Below are 22609 nucleotides of genomic sequence, written 5' to 3' on the forward strand. Positions count from 1 at the left end.
AGATGGTGGGGTACACCTTCAGACTGTCACAAATTCAGAAGCTTAAAGCAATTCCTCCAAATTCATGTCCTGTCTTAAGGGCACGAATTAGTGCACTTTGTTGGCTCCCAGGACACCAGGCTCTGGATTCTCTTTTGGAATTCAGGATCCTATTGTGTGTGTGGCAGCAAGAGAAAACCCTCAGGCATCACCCCTCAGGTGCCGGCCACATTCGCTGTTGTTTTGATGGTATTGCAGATTGAACCTAGAACCTCAAGCTAGGCAGGTGCTCTACCACTGAGCTGTGTCTCCAAACCCTTTTCCTTTTGTTGATTTTGAGATAGGGTCTTACTATGTAGCTCTGGTTGGCCTGAACTTGTTATATAGACTAGGCTGGCCTTGAACTCACAGAGAGCCACCTGCTGCCGCCAATGATTTAATTAAATGTATGCACCATCATACCCAGCTTACTTTTTGAAGCAGCAACTCTTTGTAATTTGTCCAGGACAGCCTTGACTCAGTTTGTAGACCAGGTGGGCCTGAACTTGCAATTCTGCTTCAGTACCCCAATAGCTGAGGTTCTAGGCCTATGCCAAGAGCCAAGTATTTTAGGTTTCTTAAATTTTTATTTTTATTATATTATTATTATTATTATTATTATTATTATTATTATTATTTTGGTTTTTTGAGACAGGGTTTCTCTGTATAACAGTCCTGGCTGCCCTGAAACTCACTATGTAACCCAGGCTAGCCTCAAACTCACAGAGATCCACCTGCCTCTGCCTCCCAAGTTCTGGGATTAAGAGAACATGGGATCCTCTAGAGCTGGAGTTATAGGTGGTTGTGGCCCACCTGCCATGAATGCTGGACACTAAACTAGGGCCCTATGGAAGAGCAAGGAGTGCTAACTGCTGGGCCATCACTCCAAACTCCTGGAATAAATTTTTACTGATGTGTATATACACATATCTGTGTGTGTACCACATGTGTGTGGGGATCTGTGGAAGCCAGAAACTGTACCCCCTGAAACTGTAATTACAGAGTTATGAACAACCCAACATGGGTGCTGGAAACTGAATCTGATCCTCTAGAAGACTATCAAGTGTTCTTACCCACAGCCCCATTCCTATGTCTTAACGAGCTCACTCTCCCCACTGCTTTTCCTCCCAGGCCAGGGAACCCTCCACCCACTGGCCCAGCCTCAGGGACCACAGCAGACCATGCAGCTCTTGTAGCCCACAGGACACAGCACCTTGGCACCCTGGCTACTCCCCTCCTCCCTTCTCTCTCCTTTCCCTCACACGGTGCCAGCCAGCCCTCTATCCTCCCCAGGGGCTTCTCTGTCCCTAATCTCTAAGCACTTGAAGAGTCTCAGGTGGGAACCTGAACAAGAGAGAAGGAGTGTGAGCCTGAGACCCTTCAACCTGTTGCCCCGACTCCTGTGTGGCATACATAGAGCCCTATCACTAGTGAATCTCGGAGTTCCCAAGCCCCATTTCTCCTGGGCCCTGTTCCTCCTGGATCCTGTTTTCCTACGCTCTGTGCCTTAGGGCCTTTCTGTACATTGACCCACTTTACCACCTGGCAGGGCCAATGTGTGGTGTGGACTTCACCTCACCAGACATCCACTAGCACAGGCCCACTGCCTTTGCAAGCACAAGGCCCTGGGTTCGATCCTCAGCTCCCCCGCCCCCCAAAAAAAACACCAAACAAACAAACAAAAACAAAACAAAACATAAATCTGACTACACTCCAATTAAAACCTCTGGTGGCTTTAAAAAGGGTTAGGGATTTAGCTCAGTGGTAGAGCGCGCTTGCCTGGCAAGCACAAGGCTCTGGGTTCGATCCCCAGCTCAAAAAAAAAAAAGGGAAATTCTTCTTATGCACCCAGACTCCTGGAGATCTTCTCCCAGAACCCTCTCTACTTTTCAGGAAGTAGAGACAGCCCGGAACAGATGGGCTCACTGTATGCAGTAGGCCTTGTGGGCAGTGCTAAGAGGCTGAGGGACAGCACCAATGCTGGATGACCAACAATACACAACCCCTTCCATAAGCCCACTTAGGACCCGCCCACAGAGCAGGGGTGTGGGCTGCGTGGGCAGGGAGAGGAATAATGATAGATCTCCCCATTTGGAACAGCCCCTCCCTTCCCACCTGGTACAGTCAGACTATACCCTGGCCCCATGGGCCTGCCTTCACCCCAACTCCCTGTCACATGCACAGGCTCCCAGGGTTTTTTTTTTTTTTTTTTTGCTTATTTATTGAAAACAAACATCTGTGCGCTATATACAAGGTCCCGCTCCCTGGTGGGTGGCGGGAAGGGCCAAGCTGGATGGGAGAGCAAAGGCAGCTTGAGGGGACAGGGAGGGGGCAGTGGCCCCTCACCTGGCCAGCAAGCCCAGCTTCTCCATTCCTGCAATTCCACCAGGGCCAAGGCAACCACATTCATGGCTTCCCATGGGTAGCCTAACTTCTTCACAACAGCAGAGTGAGGGAGGCTCTTAATGCAAAGGAAGTAGGCAAGCTGCCCAGCCCCCTTCTGCAGTCAGGGATGTCCACGAAAAGACATCTGTGCAAGACGCTGGCCTGGGTAGACTTGGGGCCGCTGCAGAGAAGGGTCACAGGATGCTTGGGGCAGCCCATGTCACCCTTGGGAAGGTGGATGGTGCTGGGTAGGGTAAGGGGCTGGGCCAAGACCCAAGGCTTTAAGGCAAAGCAGGGTGAGGGTATGTGCAGCCCAGGGCCAGGCCAGCCTTTGGCACAATTGGGGGAGGGCGGCCACAGTGACCGCAGGATGAGGCGAGGATGGTGGTAGTTGGGAGGAGGGCGGGAGCCCTTTGGTCCTGAACCTGCCTTTCCAGGGCCTGGCATGTGTGACAGGGCTATGGCCACCGCCTGACTTCTGCCCCCCACAGCTGCGTCCCTGACTTGGTTCTTGATGGTCAACAGAGCGTGTCCGTGTTGAAGGAGAGCTGGGCCTGGTGAAGAGCAGACAAACTGGGCTCAGGCGGGCATCTTCAGCACCCTGGTGGGAGCTGAAGATGGTTACACTGGGCCTTCCCACTGGCTGCCTACAGGAGCTCCCCAGCACTCTCTCCCCACTGAGCACTCTTGGGCGTCTGGCCCTTTTGCCCGGTGTGGTAGACACAGCCTAGAACTCTCCTTAGTCTCTGGTTTCCTGTAATCCCGCCTCTGGTCTGGGGTCTTCAAAGCTGCCAGCGTGTTCTGGGCTCTGCATCTGGTTTCTGCCCACCTCAGTTTCCCATATCCACTCGAGTCCTGAGCATACATGAGTCCCTCCCTGTCCTATGACTCTAGAAAGCAGGTGTAGCTACAGCCAGTTCCCTCCCTTAGGCCCTTCAGGCCGAGCCTCTGGGCAGCCTGCGCAGGAGTGTGGCTGGGAGGACGCTGACCACTCACCCGCTCTTCCTCAAAGCTGATGAGCCCCTCATCTTCTGTGTCCAGGTCCTCAGGCTCATCAGCCACCAGTGCCCGGAGCTCCGTGGGTGCGGGGCGGGGCCTCAGCAGGCTGAGTAGTCCAAGGGGGGATGGCAAGGTCGAGGGCTCAGTCTCTTGCTGCTCCACATTGTCGCTCTGCTTCTTGGCAAAGTTCACAAATACCTGTGGACAGGTGGTGGGCTAAGTGGTATGGGGCGGATCCAGGAAGACACGGCCCACCCCGTGCAGCCCACTCACGTTGTCCAGGGTGGTCTGGCTGACTGAGTAGTCCTCGATGCCCAGCACGCCCACTACCTGCTCCATCTTGCTGAACACCTGAGCCAGAGAGATGTGCTCTGACTTGAGCTGGTACTGTACCTTCGTGTGATGTCGCTCCTGGAAGGAGATCAGGGGACCGTGGAGGTCAGTGGCTGCCAGGGCACGGCACGGCACACCCTCACCCTTACTCCATCCGACCATGCCCACCTTGAGCATGGCCTCTGGGAAGTTCCGGTTGAAGAACCGTACCACATCCTTCACATTCTGGCTGCTTTTGGTCCTGACAGTGATCATGTAGCCATCCCCAAACCTGGTGGGACACAGGGGTGGCTGGGAGCCCTGTGGGCCTGGCAGAGCTCACCCTGTCTTGGGCAGCCCTGTCTGACTGACCTGTTCTTGAGGTGCTGGATGCTGCCCAGGCAGCGCAGTCGTCCGTTCACCATGATGGCCAGCCGCGTGCACAGAGCCTCACACTCCTCCATGCTGTAGGCAGACAGAACAGGCTGGCACCAGAGGGACTGCCAGATGCCCATGGGGGGGTCGGGGAGAAGCACACCTGTGTGACGTCAACACCACTGAGCGTCCTGTCTTGATGAGGTCCAGAATGAGGTTCCACAGGAAGCGCCTGGCCTTAGGGTCCATGCCGGTGGTGGGCTCATCCTAGGGCAGGGGTCAGGTCATCCAGAGACACAGCCTGCCCAAACTGGTTCTACCCATCTCTTCCCTGGCTCATCAGGAAGCAGAGGAAAGTAGAGCACCTTCCCCTCAAACTCACAGAGAGACCAAAATGGGTAGCTGTGTCCCCTCCCCAGGGCTCACCAGAAAGATGAAGGCAGGGTACCCAATGAGGGCAATGGCTGTGGAGAGCTTCCGTTTGTTGCCGCCACTGTAGGTACCAGCTGGCTTGTCCGCATACTTTGTCAGTTCCAGCTTCTCCAGGGCCCACCCCACCACCTAGCGGGGCCAATATGAGGGATAACAGGGCTTCACCTTACTGGACACCAACTGGCACAAGCCCACCGCCACATACACACCGGTGCACCCACCGGCTGCTTCCCTCTGACCTCACCTGCGCTTCATCCTTCCAGGGGATACCACGCAGCCGTGTGTACAGCTGCAGGTGTTCACGAGCCGTGAGCTCATCAAACAGGGCATCGAACTGCGGGCAGTAGCCAAGGCTCTGCTGTACCTGAAGCAGGTCCTTGAGCACACTGGGGACAGAGGGCAATCAATACCCAGGAGGGGCATGCTCACCCCACACCTGCCCTCCTCTACCCTGGGGACGTGGTCATCCCACTTCTCTATCAACACACACACCGTTGCAGCTGAGGGGCAGGGTCACCCACTCAACCCCTACCCCTGCGACTGTGTGCCTGGAGGTGGTTACACACAGACGCACACACATCCGTGCCTCCCCAAGTGCGTCCAGGGGCAGTCACCCCACCTGTGTCCATTGACAAAGGCCTCGCCCCCTGTAGTGCTCTCATCGCCGGTCAGCATCTTGAAGGTACTGGTCTTTCCTGCTCCGTTGACACCAAGGAGCCCAAAGCACTCTCCAGGGCGCACACCCAGGCAAAGGCGGTCCACGGCTAGGATACGGCCAATCTTCCGAGACTTGTACACCTGGCCCAAGAGCCTTCCCACTCAGCGAAGGACGGGGCTCCTGCCTGGCCTGGCCCCACCCCACTGCTGGGAACCTCTCCCCACCGCATCCCTACCTACTCTCCCACAGCCCAGGGCCTACCTTGGTCAGGTTCTCGATCTTGACCATGTCATTGTCAGCGTCCCCCCGGAGCACTCTCTGCCGCTCACTGGCGACATCCACGTCATCCTCCACAGGTTTAGTAGACACAGGCAGGCGTCTAGGGCAGTAAGGTTGGCAGGGCCTGGCCAAGCCACCCACCCCTACCAAGGGTCCCTGCCATTGCCCAAGGCTCTCCACTCACTGTGGCTGCCGAAGGAAGTTATATTGGCACATGATGGTAAGGAAGAATCCCACGAAGCCCTCAACTGTCATGGCCACCAGTCCACGTGTGACAATGTCCCACTCAAATGGGGACTTCATCTTATCAAACTGGCCTGTGGGAGAGCCCCGGTTCAGGGCCTGAGAACCTCAAGGAGTCCTAGTCACCCCAGCATTGAAACTCGAATCTAGGGCCAGGCAGGTCACCCTGTGGCCCCCTGCAGGCCTCCACTGTTCACCCGGTGCCAGACTCACCAATCTTGGCGTAGTATTCATTGATGTACTCATTGTAGGCCATCTCCATGAGCCCATGGCCCAGGTTGTAGTTGGGGAAGATGAGGAAGCAGCTTTTCAGGTAACTGTTGACAACCTTCAGATCCTGGGGGCCAGGCACAGCTCAGCATTGGCCGCCCCAGGCCATGCCCCACCGGCCAGCCACCCGACACTCACCTTGTCATGCTCAAAAAGCTGCAGAAGGAAGGTAGCCACGGTGGCAGTGATGCCAATGAAAAGATTGATGACAATGAGGAACACGTAGGCTGAGCTAGGGACCTCAAACCAGAAGGAGGCTGGGTACATGATGGGTGTGATGGACCACCTGTGGGCAAATAGCCGTGGTCACAGGGTACCCCCCGCCAAACCCCAACCTACTCCACAGCCTTCCCCAGCTTACCCATAGAGCAGGAACAAGGAGAGCACCGCTGGGAAGTTGGTGGGTGACGTGTAGGCCGGTAGGTCAAACACAAACAGGATGATGACGCAGCAGGTAGCTGGGACCAGGTAGTTGAGCTGCAAAGGCAGAGGGAGCCGGTGAGACCTGGGTACGAGGACAGGAGACAGGGATGGGAAGGGACCATGCGGGGGCACACCATGTCCCACACGTAGTTGGCTAGCCAGTAGATGACAGGGTTGCACCCGCTGACGAACTGCAGGTGCTTGGCCTTGGTGGATTTCTCTGCCACAAGGAAGACCACGAAACTGGCCGGCACGAAGGACATGGCCACAATGATAAAGATGGCGATGACCACGTCTGTGCCCTGCAGTCTAGAAGAGGACACAAGTACTCAATTCTAGGGGGTGCTCAGGACCACAGTGGGTCCTGCCCCTCCTCCAGCACAGTCTGCCTCACTTACAGGTAATCCAGGGAGAGGCTAGCACTGGTCTTGTTCATGGGGTGGTTGGTGACGGTGATGCCTGCCCACAGGGAGGATAGCATTAGGCCCGTGTACCATTCCGGCTCAGCTTCACCCCCTCCCCATCCCTCAATGCTGACTTTTCTCACCATAGGCTGCCGGATTACCCTTGCTCTTGGGCAGGTTTGCACGCAGGATGGCATTGTTGAGGCTGTTGAGGTAGGTGGGCATGCTATGGTAGCCCTTGTTATTGTAGAGCACCTGGAGAAGGACGTGGGGCTCAGAGAGGCTCCCAAGACTGAGGGAATCACTGTGCACGGGGCCGGGTGCCATGGAACCCGGGGCAGCACTTTACCTGGGCCACCCTCCGTACTGCGATCTTCCGCACCATAGGTGGGGCCCGGGCACCGAAGGAGGCTGGGATGGACTTCTGGACATTACCAAAGGTGATGGCTCCATATCTGTTGTACAAAGACATTGGGAGAAATAACGAGGCTAGGCAGCCATCACCAGCCACCCCTTGTTCACAGCCACTACAGTAGGCCAACTCACCGGTGTAGCCGGAAACGGTCAGATGTGAAGAGCAGGTACTCAGAGACATTGTGGCCGGTGATGTCGGTCAGGATGTCACCCGTGACAACTCTCATCTGGGGCGGATGCCCACCCACACTGCTGGGGCAAGAGAAGCCTGTGCCCTGTGCAGAGCAGGTACAGCGGACAGGCTCGCGCACCAGGTGTGGCAAAGACGGTGCCGACGTCCATGTCTCTGTGGGCACAGTCAGCACAGTGAGATAGATGGGTTACTCGTGGCCATGCCCCCAGAAGCCTTCCACGAGGCAGTACCTGGTCCAGTCGTAGGTGGCAGGGAGGCGTTCCAGGCTGGCAGCGAGTCCTCATCCAGGGACACAGGTGTGTCAGAAGGGGCAGGTGAGGGTGGGGGTGGCACGAAGTTGGACAGCGGCAGTCCCTGTGTGAAGGACTCCAGGCACATGCTGTCGAAGAACCGTGCGGCCAGCAGGCGGGACTCTCCGCTGGTAAGGTTCAGCATGGGCCCCAGGGAGCCGTTGGCAGGAGACTTGAGCACACAAGTGGCACCCACGCCAGAGGGCAGCCGGAATGTGCTCACCAACTGCTGGGGGCTGGCATCGGGTGACAGCCGCAATCTAAGGGCACAGCAGTGGGTTAAGGGATATCCGTCTAGACGCTTACCCTCCCCTGTGCTACAGCCCCAGCCCATGGCCTCACCGGTACTCCCGACGTTCCTCATTAGCATAGGGGATGAAGTTGCCACGGGGCTGGGTATAGTTGTGGTACTGAGATGGTGACAGGACCAGTGGAGGCAGGTCACCTGGTGGGTAAGCATGAGACCTGAGCAGGCTCTAACTACCTGACGCAGCCTCCAGATCTTTATTCCCTCTTCCCAGCATAGAGAGGGCCCAGCTTTGGGAGTATGACCCCTCCCATGAGCCCCTAAATAAGGTTCAGAGGATGGGGAGAGGGGTGGAGAAGGGTTCTCCAGGGGAATGGGAAGGAAGTAAAGCCAAGAACCCAAGGGCCAGATGGTAGCCTTGCCCCAACCACTTGAGGCCAGGTAGCCATACCTATCTCAGGAACAGACAACGCCACGGTCATGGCCACACAGACAAAGAAGGCAGGCAGCAGAATCTGAGAGCAAAGGGCTTTGGAGTTTCGACGGGCACAGTGGAAGCGCTTCACCAGGAGCCCATGGAACTGCCGTATCTTCAGCCACCAACCCTCCAGCTTGCGGCTGCCCTGGCCTACCCGAGCCAGGGCCTCCATTTCTGCCTCTGTGCAGAGGGGCAGGGGTGAGCAGCCGGTACCAGGCCACCCTTCTGGACCCTCCCCGACCTCCCCGGCAGCTTCCACCTTGTAAGCTGACATTGTCTGGGTCCTGCAGGTTGTCAAAGAGGGGACGGTAGTCACCGTAGACGTCGGCGTAGCCAGTGCCCTCGTCACCACGAGTAGAGCCCACGGAGGATGCAGACAGCAGAGATGCCTGGGACTGGGCCAGTTCTGAGCACCGAGCCAGGTTGCCAGCTTGACCCTCCACAGATGTCAAGCCGTCTGCCCCGGGCAGCACATCCTTCTGGGACTCCTTCACATCTGCAAAGAACAGAGGCAGGGAGGAAGGGAGGCCTTGGAGCCACGGTACCCCAGGACACCCTAGTACCTCAGTCCCTGTTGCTCACCCATGACCCCAGGCCCTGACTGGATCCCAGCTTTCAGTTAATATACCTACTCAGGACCTGTGGCTACCATATCATGCACCACGAGCCTATATTGCTGCTGGGGAATCCCACTTCCAGAGACAGAGCAATGTCCCCAGGGGCCGTTAGTGGGTCGATCAGGCTGATGGCCAGCCTTGGGTACTCTCACCAGCTTCACTGTTCTCCAGTGACTGGTCCTCCTCAGACACCTTGAGGAACACCTCTTCCAGGGTTGTGTCCATCAGCCCAAAACTGCTCAGATGCAATGCATCCAGGCTATGCTCCAATTGCTGAAAAGAAGCTGGGTGAGGCCAGTGCCACGGAATGCAGGCAGGGGTGTTGCTCGTCTTTTCTATGGGCACATCATGTCCCCAGCCACCATGCTCAGCCCTCACACCTGGAAGAGGCGCTCGAAGGCCCCCTTCTTGACTGCCTCACTGGGCAGGATGTAGGAGAGCTCAGTGCTGGTGTCGGAGACCAGCAGGGACGAGGCCACGTGCTTGCGGATGAACTGGGACACCTGGGGCTCCGAGCAGCTGCTCAGCTGAGCACGACCTGGGGGGCTGGATACCAGCCCTGGCTCTGGGAAGGAAGAGGCGTAGAAGGCGATTCACTGGGGGTGGGGGCTGAGGAAGGAAGAGCTTCGGGAACTTAGCCAGCAAGTCAAGATGGGGCTTAGAGGTGTCCAAGTCCACTGGGTATCTGGTCCTGATGCAGTGAGGACAAGGATGTACCTCTCCTAGGTAGGGAGTCGTGAGGCAGGGAGGGCCAGGGGCTAGTTCAAGTAGTCTCGGTACAGACCTTGGGAGGTGCCAGGCTCTGCAGGCCGCTTGACCAATGTGAGGCGGTACCCATCACCATAGGCACCCTTGAGAAAGAGGGGAGACCCGCAGCACTTGAGCTTTCCGTGGGAGATGATGGCAATCCGATCCCCCAGCAGGTCGGCCTCATCCATGTGGTGGGTGGAGAGGAGGATAGTGCGGCCTGGGGTAGGTCCAGATCCAAGGTAAGGGGACCATCCAGGGGCAGGTAAAGATACCCACACAGACTATGGCCAGCCTGGCATCCTGCTCACCTGGCTTGTACTTCAGAATGAGGTCCCAGATGGCACGTCGAGCATAGGGGTCTACGCCAGCCGTGGGCTCATCCAAGATAATGGCTCTAGAGCCACCCACAAAGGCAATGGCCACAGAGAGCTTGCGCTTCATGCCTCCAGACAGTGTCTGCACCAGCGAGTGCCGTTTATTGGAGAGCTCCAGGTCCTCAATCATCCTGTGGATCCAACAGCAGCATGATGGGCAGGAGGGTGATGAATGGGGAGGGATGGGCAGGAGGGTGATGAATGGGGAGGGATGGGCAGGTGGGAGGGTGATGAGCAAATGGGAGAGTGATGGATTTATGGAAGGGTGACAGATGGACAGGAGGGTGATGGATTTATGGGGGACAGGAGAATGAGGGACAAGAGCAGGATGACCAGCAGAGGAGGGCAATGGATGGGAGGGTGACAGACCAGAGGACGGTAGGCAGGAACATGAAGAGCTCTTATCCCACCTCACCCCCACCCTTTCCCCTGACTTCCGCATCCGAGTGTCCACAGCACCTGCCTCGCTCATACGCTCCCCCCCCCCCGCCCCCCGCCATCCCGTTCACACCATGCCTCCCCTCCTCACAGCACCCACTTGTCCATCTCTTTGCGGATCTCCTCTTGTGCCATGCTCTTGAGGCGTGAGTAGAACCAGAGATGCTCCTCCACAGTGAGCCGGTCAAAAAGCACATTGTGCTGTGGGCACATGCCCAGGTTCTTGCGGATCTCGTCCATCTCTGTGCGGATGTCGTGCCCATAGATAGTGGCTGAGCCCGACGTGGGTGGGAACAGTCCGGTCAGGATAGACCTGGAGTGGGGGCAAGTGGGGTCACAACCCACCACACCCTGAGGGAACCCTATCTTCCAGTTAGCTCAGCTCCCCTGTCCCTAGTCACTCACATGGTAGTGGTCTTGCCAGCCCCATTATGGCCTAGGAAAGAGACCACCTGGTTCTCATAGAGATTGAGGCTCAGTTTGTTCAAGGCCAGCTTCTTGTCATTCTTATAGACCTTGGTGAGCTTGTCCACACAGACGACCAAGGGCAGGTGGGTGGGCTCCTCCTCCATACCACGTGTCTCCTCTGTACCAAAGCTGGGTCAGCAGGACGGGGGCAGCACTAAGGCCACCCCGCGCCCCCAAACCCAGCACCCACCCCATTCAACATCTGACCCTGGCCTCACCAAAGTGGCGGCTCTCCATGGCACAGGCCTGGTCTTCCTCCATAACGCTGAGGCGTGGTGTGTGTGCCCATGGCCAGCTCCACTCCCAGGCCTCTGTCCGCCCACTGCCCAGCCAATAAGACTTCTGCAGTGGGAAGTACCAGGGCCGGGGCAGCCCATACATGCCTGGGGGTCCAGGAGGGGAGAGGCTGACCGAGGGCCTGGAGGTGACTATCCACCACAAGGACCAAACGCCACCAAGAGGAAGGTGGAATCCCAGTGATCTGGTCCCACCCCTGGCCCCTCCACTGATGGGCTTGTACCTGGGTGCACTGCCTCAATGTACCAAGTGAGCACGCCATAGACCACTGTGTCCACCATAAGCATGGTGACAGCAAGGAGCAGGTTGAAGTCGTCCCCTTCCACTGGGGACTGGCTGAATGTGTGCCACTGGATACCCACGCCTGCCACCTCATACAGTGCGAAGTACTTGGAGCCCAGGCCAAAGGCTGTTGTGGACATCAGGGACTGAAGAAAGAGGGGTGTCAGTAGGTGGGCAGGGTTTGGACACCCCACCCTGGCCCTGTCTGGTCACGATCCTCACCGCAATGCACTTCTCGAAGGCAGTGATCTTATCATGGGCCACTTCCTCACGGATTGCTACATACATGTAGGGAACATAGCTCAAGAAGTAGATGATGCCACCGCAGGCTGAGGCCAACTTAGCCTTCGAGTACAGAACAGACACCAGGAAGCTAGAGTACAAGAGGGCGCAAAGCTGTCAGCCCCGTGACCCTTGGCTCTCGGCTACCTGGGCTGCCCCTACTGGGCCTAAAGGCGCTCTGAGAGAAGAGCCTGCCTATCCTAGGGGGTTTCCCAGCTCCCTGCAGCACTCACCAGAACATGATCGTGGCCACAGCGTAGACAGCAAGGAAGAGCCAGATAATGAGGACGTGGCTGTGCATGAGCACCTGGCCGTACTTGAGGATGGCCGTCAAAGCTGTCACTGAGATGGATAGCTGTACAAAGCCCGTGATGAACCAGGCCACCCAGTGCACAGCGTTGTTCAGGCCCATTGTCTTCATCACCTGTGGTGTGGGGCAGCAGACCATGTCCCTTGGGGGCAGGGACCAGAGAAGAAAGGACTGCACTGCCCTCCCCACAGCCTGCCGGGAGGGGGTGCCTGCAGACACCCAGACCCACCTCCTTGAGCCGATGCTCTTTCTCTGCCACGATATGCTGAATGGTCATGGCCACTGAGTAGACCCAAGAGATCACCATGCACAGTGGCATCATGTGCTCTATGACGAACAGGAAGCTGAGGGGAGACACGTGTTAGCAGGGGCTTGGATCCGAGACCCCCAAACCTCTGTAGGCTGGCACTCACTCATCACGGGTGTAGCAGGGGTACGGGAACATCTGCACATAGTTGCCAGGCTCCACCACGTCATGCCCCACAAATGTGTTGATGATGGCACGCTCCATCATGTCTGGGGGTAGAAGTTGTATCAGGGCAAGGTCGGGCCCCCTCACATCCCACCCGGGCTCAGCCCCTCACCCTGGATCCAGACGAAGCCATAGAGGAAGTAGAAGCGGCCACCAGTGTTGGGCCCTGGGCGCCAATAAGCCCGTCGAATCTCATTGGTTTTCTCAGTGAAGCTTGAATTCTGGCGAATCTTGTAATGTACATGTGGAGGGAGGGAGCCATCCTTCCGTGTCTGGAAGATCACACCTGGGAACAGGAAGCTGGTGGAGTGTGTGGCCAGAGGGCATGGAGGTAGGACATACTGTGAAGGAAGCACTCCAGCAGCGGTAATGGGACAGATGCGGTATCTTAGAAAGAGGAGGAGCAGGGCTGAGGAGTAACAGGGGGATGAGGCAGAGCCAGCATGTGGCGTGTGGGACCGAAGTGAGGCAGGCGAGGGAGAGCTGTGGGAAGACGTGGAACTGGTGAAGAAGTCAGGGCTAAGGAGCAGGAAGGTAACAGGGGGCATGGCAGGATAGGGCAGGCCTGAGCTGGTGAGAAAGCAGATCTGTAGGAGATACAGGACCTTTGTAGGAGGGGGAAGAACTCACTGGCAAATACTGTGACGTTATCCTGGTAGGCCTGGTTGAGTGTGTAATTGACAATGCTCTCCTCATCAGGAAAACCCTTGAAGATGTCTACACTCACCTGGAAAAGGGGCCATCATTGGAGCTGGCCCTCAAAATGCATGAGGGGGAGGGGTCATAGTGCTCACCTACCCTACCTTGGACATGAACTGGATCCAGCCACAGGCTGCATTGTCAATTGTGTCTAGCTGCTGTAGGAGGGCTGTGCCATTGGGCAGGGAAAAGTTGTCCTGGCGCAGGGCAGGTGGCAGCTCCTCCAGTGACAAGTTCATCGCTTCGGGGTGCAGACGCAGATCAGCCACGTACTGGAGTGGAGAGTGGAGTTCAGGGTGTGGCTCGTACCCTTCAGCTCTGAGCAGAAGAGCCCACCACAGGTGCCCACCCACCTTGTACCCACAGCACCTGCTGCAGCCAATGTAGATGCTGCTGCAGCCTGCCTTGCTCCAGGAAGCTTCGGATCTCCGAGGAGATGTTGAGCCAGACCTGGGCGTAGTGCGTCACATTGCCCACCAAGGCAAAGGTCTCATTGGCCTGCAGAGAATGAAAGCTTGAGGCACGGGGCTCCAGGAAGGATCCAAGCCAGCCTGAGAGTCCTCTACTCTCTCACACGCCCCAGGGACCAGCCCATCTGGTACCCCTATTCAGGCTAAACTTCTACCTGGAGGTTTCTGCCTCACCTCTCTACAGTAGCCACATGAAATTCATTTTGCCATGGCCCACAGCTACAAGGCCTCCTTGAATCCCACCTCAGCAACCATGCATGCTTTTCTGGCTCCTTCCTTCCACATGTCCCTTGAGTGCTTAAGTCTGATTCTAATTTCTGCCCCTCAAAAGGCAACCCTTCAAGGTCAAGGTCTTGCCATGCCCATTTCCACTCCTGGCTTACACTCTTCCAACAAACTCTCTTCCCAGACTTCAATGTTCCTTGCACCCTGCTCATTTGATGCTACTGGTGTGGGGGGGGGGGGGCGCATCTCTGAACATACCACCCTGTCCCAATCAACATGGTGAGGGGTGGGAGGCACTGTAGCCAGACCAGCCAGCCTTTCCAGTGCATCCCTGCAGGAACTGTCAGTTCTCAACAGAAAAGCTGCCGAGTGCCACTTGCCTCAAGCCCTGAAACTCCCCATGCCAGGCACACCACTACCCAGGTTTCATGAAGTCAACTCTAGCTCTTACCGGTCCTACATAGAGTCCCGGGCCAACAGAGCCTCGCTCAGGCTCTTGCTGGGCTTGTATTCCTGCCGGGGAGACATGACCCAATTGTGCCAGACCCACACACCTTGAGGATGACACGGTCAGCTTCAGAACCTGCTGGTGCATACAGGATTTTGGGGTTGCTGGTCATGAGGTGCACAAGAAGGCCCAGGTTCCGTTGCTCTTTGCTTGTGAAGCCCAGGGAGCTCATGTTGCCCCTCCGAAGCGCCTCAGGTTCAATGGTGCTGGTAGAGACGAAGCACCAGGAGCAGGGCAGAGATGTCAGGACCAGTGGGATGGGACACTCGGGATGGCTCAACAGAAGCCGAGGGGCAGGCTAAGGTGGGAGGTCAGGTCAGGCATGGGGTGGGTGTAAATGTAGGGGCAAACAGCAAATGGGACTTCCAGAGTGGAGTCTACCACAAGGGCCAGGTGATGGGGTCAACTCCCTACTACCCCATGACTCTCCCGTTCCCCCCTCCCTTTGTTGCTGACCTACCGGTTGTTGCCACACAAGATGGGCTGCAAGCCAGCCCAGAGCTGCACAAAGGCTGAGCACTGGCCTTGCAGAGTGTCAGCAGAGGCTGGGGTTGCAGGTGACTGGGTTCCTTCCTCCACGGTGGTGTTGGAACCTGTGCTCGCCCCTGGCCCAGTGCTGTTGGCCACTCCGCTCAGGCTGCTAGCTTGAGATGCGGGGGCCCGGCCAGCACAGGCGCCTTGGGGCAGCAGCAGGGCAAGAGCTGATAGGACATCCACATCCTGCAGAACTTTCTGGGCGTCCAGCAGGTCTCCCAAGAGTGCCTGCAGGCTCCGTGGGGATGGTGGCTGCTGCTGGGGGTCTGAGCCGTTGGGGACATCCAAGCCCAGCTGAGGGGAAGACCAGGCATATGGAAAATGCAGGCTAGGAGACAGGGTGAACTTGGTTGGAGGTGACTTGGGGAGGTGGCTGAGTTCAGGAATGGAACAGGAAGGGTGAGGGCAGGGCCTGGGAAGATGAGGGAGGTTCTGCAGTTTAGGAAGCCCTGGCCAGGGCTAGAGCGATAGCTTGGGGTGAGAGATGGGAAGGAACCAAGGCCTGAAATTGGGTAAGGGGTATTGCTCAATTACAACCATACCATATAAAGCCAGGGTGCAGAAGCCTCCCACATTCAGGTTCCAAGTAGCCCCAACACCTCTCCCAGGCTGGTCAGCAGGTTTGCTGGCCAACTGACAGGCAGGACCTCACCTGCTGGGCAATCTTGGCCATGTCCAGCTGGTTCCGGAGCTCAGTGGCCAGATCACTGAAGCGTTGGGCACGAGCTGTAGCCTGCCCACTGCAGACGGCATCCCGGTAGCCCTGCAGGTCTACCTGATGACCCTCAGGCATGGTAAGAATCCGGCCCAGCTCCCCAGAGCCTGGCGCACATGTGAGCTGCTCCAGGAGGGCAGGAGCCAGCAGCAGCTCCTGGGGAAAGGCACAGGGGGATTGGTAAAGCCTGTATTCCCACCAAGAAACGGCCAAGGGCCTACTTAAGGTAGCACAAGATTTTGCCCCGACCGTCCACCATGTCAGCTCTGTGCCAGGGTTCCACAGTGCTGTGGGAGCACTCAAATCACCATTCTGCCTCCACACACAGATCCCCGGAATTTAGACATAACTAAGGGAGAGCCTTTTCTTCCACCCATCTCCCAGGGATAGACCTCTCACCTCCATCCGTAACAGAGGATTGCTACCCAGGCGGCTCCATGGCTCCTGCTTCCTGAGGAAACCCAACTTCCCATCCAGGGCAGGCAAAGGACCCAAAAGCAAGCGATAGACCTGCATTGTAAGGGCTCTGGCTCAGTAGGGGCTCCAGAGTCCCAAGAGGAGCTCAGATACACTTGCGACCCCTCCCTCACTGCTGTAACCAGGGGCGATGGGGAGAGCAGAGGGGTGTGGCCACTACTGAGACATGCCCCGCCCCCTCACCTCAGAAGGGTCCACACGGGCAGCCAGGAGGGCCTGGGCTGTGCTGTTGGGCAGTGACAGGTTCTGCATCAGGAAACGCCAAAGCTCCCTCTGGTCCCTGGCCACCGAGTCCAGAGAGAAGGAAGAGACTGGACAGGCAGGAGGGTGGGACTGAGGGCCGGCTCTAACTGGGGCTCAGGTGTCCCAGATAGGCTCTGAGCAGAGCTAACCAGCACCGCACTGGGCCTGCCTCAAGCACACAGGGAAGGGACGATGTGGTGCAGACACAAGGACCCGGGGCCAGAGGCAGGCTGTGACCCAGAGTGATGAAACAGGCAGCGGGCTTCCAGTGACAGCCGTGCTTAGACCCTCCCCCACGCCAGCCCCACACAGGGCACACCTGCAGGTCTGGTTGAGTGGCTTTCCCAGGTACTAGGGCCTGAGCTGAGCGCCTCCAGATGTTGACGCAGGGCCTCAAGCTCGGAGCCCAGGCTGGGTCGCACTGGGTCAAACAGGTTGCCCTCTTCCACGACTTGGTTGAGGCGTTCTAGAAGCTGGGTGACCCTGCAACACCACAAGACATCAGCCATTTGCCATGGTGTGGGCTGGCTCCCCAGGCACGGGGTGGGGCACTTACGTGGAGTTGGTATACTGCAGGAAACCAAACTCATCCCGCTGGCCATCAGGGCAAAGCGACTGCATGACGGGCAGGATGCCGGCAGACGTCAGGGGTGCTGCGGTGTAGAAAGCTGGTGGGAGCAAAGTGGGGGACCAAGAGAGATGTTTGAAGACGGTCGGGAAGGAGAAGCAGCTTCAGGCAGGCTAGGCTGGGGGCACAGAGCACCTGACCCCCAGCTGTGCTAAGGCAAATGACTCTGGAGGTCAGAGGTCAGAGGGCCACCTGCCATCCCTTCCCCTGTAATTCCCAGCACATCACTCCTTCGCTTGTGCGGTACCCAAATGCCCCAACAGTCCCCCTTCCCACAGAGACCAGGGTAGCACATGAGGCACCCTTTGGCAGTGACCTCTGACCTCTCAGGTCAACTGGTTAGCAGAGTGAGTGCAACAGCCCAAAGGAGGCTGAAGGGAACGTTGCAGGCCATCCCAGCTAGCCCAGGCTCAACCCAGGAACCCCACCCTTAGAAAGCATGGCCAGGCGACCTCACAGAGACCCTGTCAAGCAGATACTCGGATGGCTTGACCAGGGTACCAGCTTTGGCCCAGGTGGCCTGGCCCGCCACTACCCACCACCACCCACAACACAGCCCACCACCCTGGGTGATAAGCCAGCCTTTCCTGCTCACAGGCAGAGGCTTCTACTGGACCCAGCTGCTAGGAGGTTGTTAATGCAAGCAGTAAGGGTGCTTAAGCCGCACCAGGGGGACCTGCCAGGACATCCATGGCTGCCACCTGAGCCAGCAAGGAGGAGGTAGCTGCTCACTTACAGACTGCATGCAGGCCGGGCCGAGGAGGACAAGAGACCATGCAGGGTGGGGGGCAGGTCAAAACAGAACAGAGGAAACTAGTGAATGCCTGAACCCTCCAGAAACAGGCACCGTCGTCATTCACGGCCACAACGGCCAGCCCTGACCTCCACAGCCTAACCAAGACTCGTGGCCAGGACCACACGGGGAGCAGGCACTAGGGTCATGGCGACACACCGGGGCTGACGTGTGCACACAGGGCTCTTACCCCTCCCTGCCCACCCACGAGCCCAGGCTACGCCTGCACCTCACCTTCCTTCACGGAGATGGTGGGCTTCTTCTGCCGCAGCCCCAACAGGATGAAGAAGAGGACAAGCGGGATGAAGATCTCAAAAGCCAGGACCCACTGCAAAGGTGGACCACATGAGGCAGGCTGCCCACTGCCTGTCCCGGGCCGGACATGATGAACATGTGCTGGCCTAGGCTCTCCTGACCTCCTCGAAGGACCAGCCCAGCCAGGTGCACCCATGGCCATGAAGGTCAACACAGGTTTCTCAGGTCCAGCCAAGGTTCTAGTCCGTCCCAGTACACCAAGATGTTGAACGCTGTGTGGTACCACCACATCGATTCTCATGTCCTCCTGCTTAGATTGTGCCTGTCAAACCATGGACCTCCTACCCTCTGAAGAGGTCCAAGGCCACCAGCAACGAATTAGCCGGTCTGTGGTCAGCTCTCACCCGTTTCTTCACCCAACCCCTCTTCTCCCCGGCAACCTGATGAGCCACCTGGGTGGGAGCTTGGAGGGCATGTTGGCCAAATGTGGGCTCCGCCTGCCCTGAGCTCCGCCTGCACCTCTCCCACAGCACCCTTATAACTTCGTGTTGGAATCAGGGAGATGAGGTCTAGTGTGGGTAAGGCCCAGACCGTGCCCAGGGCCCTGAGGCAAAAGCCTCTTCCTGCTCTAACCTCTCAGGGCCAGGCTGCAAGGCCGGCCAGAAGTGCCAAAACCCTGGGGCCCAGGCTCACCTCCCAGTGTCTCCTGGAAAACAAAGGGCTTCCTCAGTTCCTACCCCCACCTCAGCTCAGGGAGAATGTCAGGAAGCTCCCGCTTTTGAGACCACAGGAAAGAGAGCCCCCCCCCCCCCCCAGGCAGTCCTCCTCCATGGCTCTGTAATATCAGGTCTCCTTCACCCTCCTCACCATCTGAGGCGGACTCGGAAGCTCCCCCCACCCTGCCCCACCCTGCTGCCACCCAGGAGTGGTGTGGGGCCATGCCCAGCCTGTCTCTGGCTGCGCCGACCGTGCTCTGACAATAGCTCTCTGTGATCCACAACACCCGGCTGTGTGTCCACACCCCACACCCGCCTCAGCCTGTGCCAGCCTCCACCTCCTCTCCAGCCAGGATCGAGTCCAGGGCCAGCTGAGAAAGTGATATGTGCACCCAGGGCCGCAGGACAAATGTGTTTCACACATGCAGAGTGGTCGGTGACAGGGGCCACAGTTCAAGAGACAGCCCTACCCACACCAGGCCCTGCCCTGGGCACCTCCGCCAGAGTAACTGCAGCACAGGCCAGGCTGGCTCTTCCATCACTATAGCAACGGCTACGCATGAGCTGCTGGGAGAGAGTCCTGGCTGGCAGGTGGCAGGCATCACAGGGGCATCTGGTTACAGGCAGGCGGCACAAGTCCAGCAATACCTAGGTGTTCTACCTGAATGACAGCAAGTGACCTAGGGACTCTGTCCCTCAAGACAAGTCCAGTGCTCACACACCGCCCCAGTGTCTCCGTGCCAACCCTGGGCCTGAGCTGCCCTCCCTGAAGCCTAGTGCTTGCTGTGGTGCAGGTGTGAGGCGAGCAGGTGACACCCCAGTGTGATGTTGGGGCCTTCCACCACAACTACTCAAGGTTGGTGAGCCTCCTATGGCCGCCAGGGTAGACCCGTGTCCTTTGTGCAACTCAACAGCGGGGCAACTGAGGGACAGTACTTGGGAAAAGAGATCAAGAAGGGAGGAGGTCCTGGAGTCCTCCTCCAGACCATAAGCTTTGCACAGGTGCAGCCCTGACCCCTGCAAAGACTGTCCTCCTGGAGGAAGAAAAAGCCACCACTGGTACCTCACTGCAGCCATAGGCCAAGGATCTCCACTGTGGTCTAACCGCTCTCTGGGAATGAAAACCCGGGAAGGTCCTACAGATCAACCCAGCCTAGCAAGCATGGGTTGGTCCTAGGAAAGAGGCAGTGAGCATCTCCACCTGACTGTCCAGTCACTGGACTCTTCTCCAAGTCTGGTGTGAGGCTCCCATCAGATGCAGGAACTATGTTTTAGCCCCTGCTCCTGGGACTAGCACTAAGGCATGCCTACATCTTTACTCCATGTCCCTTCCTCTGGTGACTCAAAGGCTAGAGTAACTGGCCTGCTCCTTCAGACAACCAGGACAGTGAACTTACTCAGTCCTGGCATCAGCCAGGGCCAGGTGCCCACAGGAATCCTGCCAGGCCATGGTGATGACTGCTACCCATTCTGCCTATAGCCCAGAGTTATGCACCTAAAGTACTCAAAGAGGAATATAGGAAGAGTATTGTTACCCAAGGGGTCCCTGAGTATGAACTGGTGAAAGTCCCTTCTTTAGGCCCCCACACTCTCTAATCTCCACCCTGCAAAATCGCAAAAGCCCTCAGATACTCTTGCTGGCCCAGGACTCTGGGTGCCCTTGCCCTTCCAGGGACTGGAATAAAAACCAACAAGGCCAATGGCCTCCTGCTCCTCACCCAAGACTCCTACCTCAACACTCTTACGTTCTGGCTGCCCGAGACAGGTACTGAGAAGCCGAGCTCTGCTCAGCAGGCCCCAGGCCCCAGAGAGGGCCAGGCAGGAGAAATCAGAGGAGCTGCCTGGGGGGGGGGGGGGGACACACTGGCCCTAAAGGACAAACGGCGGCACTGGGATTTGACGGGTTGAGCTAGCACAACAAGGACATTCACTCCCAGGGATGGGAAAGCAGGAGTGAGGGTTTGTGGACATGCCAGGGTGGGTTAGGAAAGGCGAAGAAGGGAGGAGGAGAAGATGATGGAGGAGGAGAACAAGGGGGAGGAGGAGGAGGAGGAGGCGGAGGAGGAAGAGGAAGAGGGCGGCGGCGAGGGCGGCTTGGTACCATCCTCAGCCTAAGGTGCCAGCCCAAGGGCAGAGAAGCGGTATAGGGAAGGAAGAGACAGGTCTCTATGGGGGCTCCAGAGGCGGTGGGCCCAGGGCTTGGAGCCCCTAAGCTGAATGCTGTGCCCCAGCCAGCCCTCTGTCCCTGGAACCTGGGCCTCGCGGGAGCTGAAGTCCAGGGACCACCTGCCCCCACCCCAGCCTGCCAGAGTGCGCTGCGAAGGGCGCCGGCCCGTGACTCAGCCGAGCGAGCCGAGCGTTGCGAGTGTCAGCGGACGAGGGCACAGCCGATCCCGCTGCCCGAGGCCGGGAAGCCCGCGGAAGCAGCGGGCCGGGGACAGGGTCCCCGGTGGCGCCCTCCCGGGGTCTGCGCGCGCCTGGCACTGCACGTGCACGCCGGGAGCGCACCGGCACATCGTGCGCGCGGCCTGCGGGGCCCCGGAGGACGGGCGCGGGTCGCTCACCGGGCTCCGGCGCTTCAGCGTCACATTCTTCCAGAGCAGCAGCTGCAGCTGGTGCAGGAAGCCCATGGCCGGGCCGCGCTCCGCCGCCTCAGCGCCGCGGCCCGCTCCTCTGCACGCCCCGCCGGGCCCCGCTGCCCGCCGCGCCGCTCGGCATCGCCCGCGCGGGGGCGGGGCGCTCGAGAGTCCGGGACCTGCTCCTCGCAGGCTCCGCCCCGGCGGCCGCAGCTACCGCGACTGGCTCACGCGTCCGCGCCTGCCGCCCCCGCTCCAAGGCGTCTCGGCGCTCGGGTGTCCGCCAGGGGGCGCCCAGGCCCGCCGAGCCCAGGCACCCGCTGCACCTGCGCATAGCGCTAGGCCTCTCTGCTCGACAGGCCCACCCAGCGGTAATGCAGTGTTCCCAAGGTCCGCGCCTGAACCAAGATCTAGGTGCACACCTTTCCGAGGCCTGGGGAGAACTTGGGCACCCTATACTTCTCCCAAGGGACTCCAAATGTGCGCCCCCCAATTGGGAGATTTGTGCAGAGGAGTACCCAAGGTGTTCCACTGTCCCTCTTGGAACACTGAAGGAGGCTTGGTCTCCATCAGGTCACCACTAGATTGGTCCTCCTCCCATGTACAAATGGGGAAGCAGGATCAGTCACTCATTTAGAAGAGGGTGGGCAATGACCTCAAGGCTCCAAGAGGCAGCATGCAGCCCAACAGCAAAACTTGGCTTAGATCTTTTTAAAAGGAGCCTAGTGCACTGGGTGGGTGGTGGTGACACAGGGTTTCAATCCCAGAAGCAGAGGCAGGTGGATCTCTGTGAGTTCCAGGACAGCCTGGTCTACAGAGTGAGTTCCAGGACAGCCAGGGCTACACAGAGAAACCCTGTCTCAATAAACAAAAACAAACAAACCAAAAACAGAGGATCCCTGATAAGAGGGTGAGAGGGACTCTCTGCTAGACTACCCTCGTAAAAGCTCTCTTTGTCCCTTCTAGACAAGGCACTCGCTGATGAAGTGACCTTTGCCTAGAAGGGCAATAGCAAAGTATGGAAGCGCCCACCTTTAATCCCAGCACTTGGAAGGCAGAG

The 22609-nt window shown here is 58.1% G+C and overlaps 1 protein-coding gene across 3 annotated transcripts; it reads right to left on the reverse strand.

The window, feature by feature from the left end:
- Nucleotides 1–2227: 2227 nt before the first annotated feature.
- On the reverse strand, nt 2228–21786 carry Abca2 (ATP binding cassette subfamily A member 2). Of its 3 annotated transcripts, none has more exons than XM_036183340.1 (49): nt 21538–21786; nt 18237–18330; nt 17946–17948; nt 17138–17249; nt 16901–17064; nt 16522–16649; nt 16261–16371; nt 15799–16017; nt 15073–15440; nt 14659–14818; nt 13779–13907; nt 13514–13681; nt 13341–13437; nt 12823–12996; nt 12652–12754; nt 12468–12582; nt 12162–12352; nt 11869–12019; nt 11588–11792; nt 11286–11450; nt 11005–11185; nt 10700–10912; nt 10096–10292; nt 9822–10004; nt 9418–9602; nt 9190–9310; nt 8737–8916; nt 8394–8600; nt 8038–8140; nt 7636–7955; nt 7345–7558; nt 7148–7253; nt 6942–7053; nt 6793–6853; nt 6529–6703; nt 6333–6448; nt 6110–6257; nt 5915–6038; nt 5643–5775; nt 5441–5558; nt 5141–5319; nt 4766–4907; nt 4516–4650; nt 4253–4356; nt 4087–4179; nt 3904–4006; nt 3676–3813; nt 3400–3600; nt 2228–2957 (listed from the first exon to the last, which is right to left on the reverse strand). In XM_036183340.1, the coding sequence occupies exons 1-49, from the start codon at nt 21601–21603 to the stop codon at nt 2922–2924; spliced, it is 7251 nt and encodes a 2416-aa protein (XP_036039233.1). In that variant the 5' UTR covers nt 21604–21786; the 3' UTR covers nt 2228–2921. The 3 variants fall into 3 exon arrangements, with proteins under 3 accessions (XP_036039233.1, XP_036039231.1, XP_036039232.1); XM_036183338.1 differs by having other exon boundaries at nt 8680–8916; XM_036183339.1 differs by lacking the exon at nt 17946–17948 and having other exon boundaries at nt 8680–8916.
- Nucleotides 21787–22609: the final 823 nt, after the last annotated feature.

The sequence above is a fragment of the Onychomys torridus genome, chromosome 4, assembly GCF_903995425.1.
Source record: "Onychomys torridus chromosome 4, mOncTor1.1, whole genome shotgun sequence".
NCBI lineage: Eukaryota > Metazoa > Chordata > Mammalia > Rodentia > Cricetidae > Onychomys > Onychomys torridus.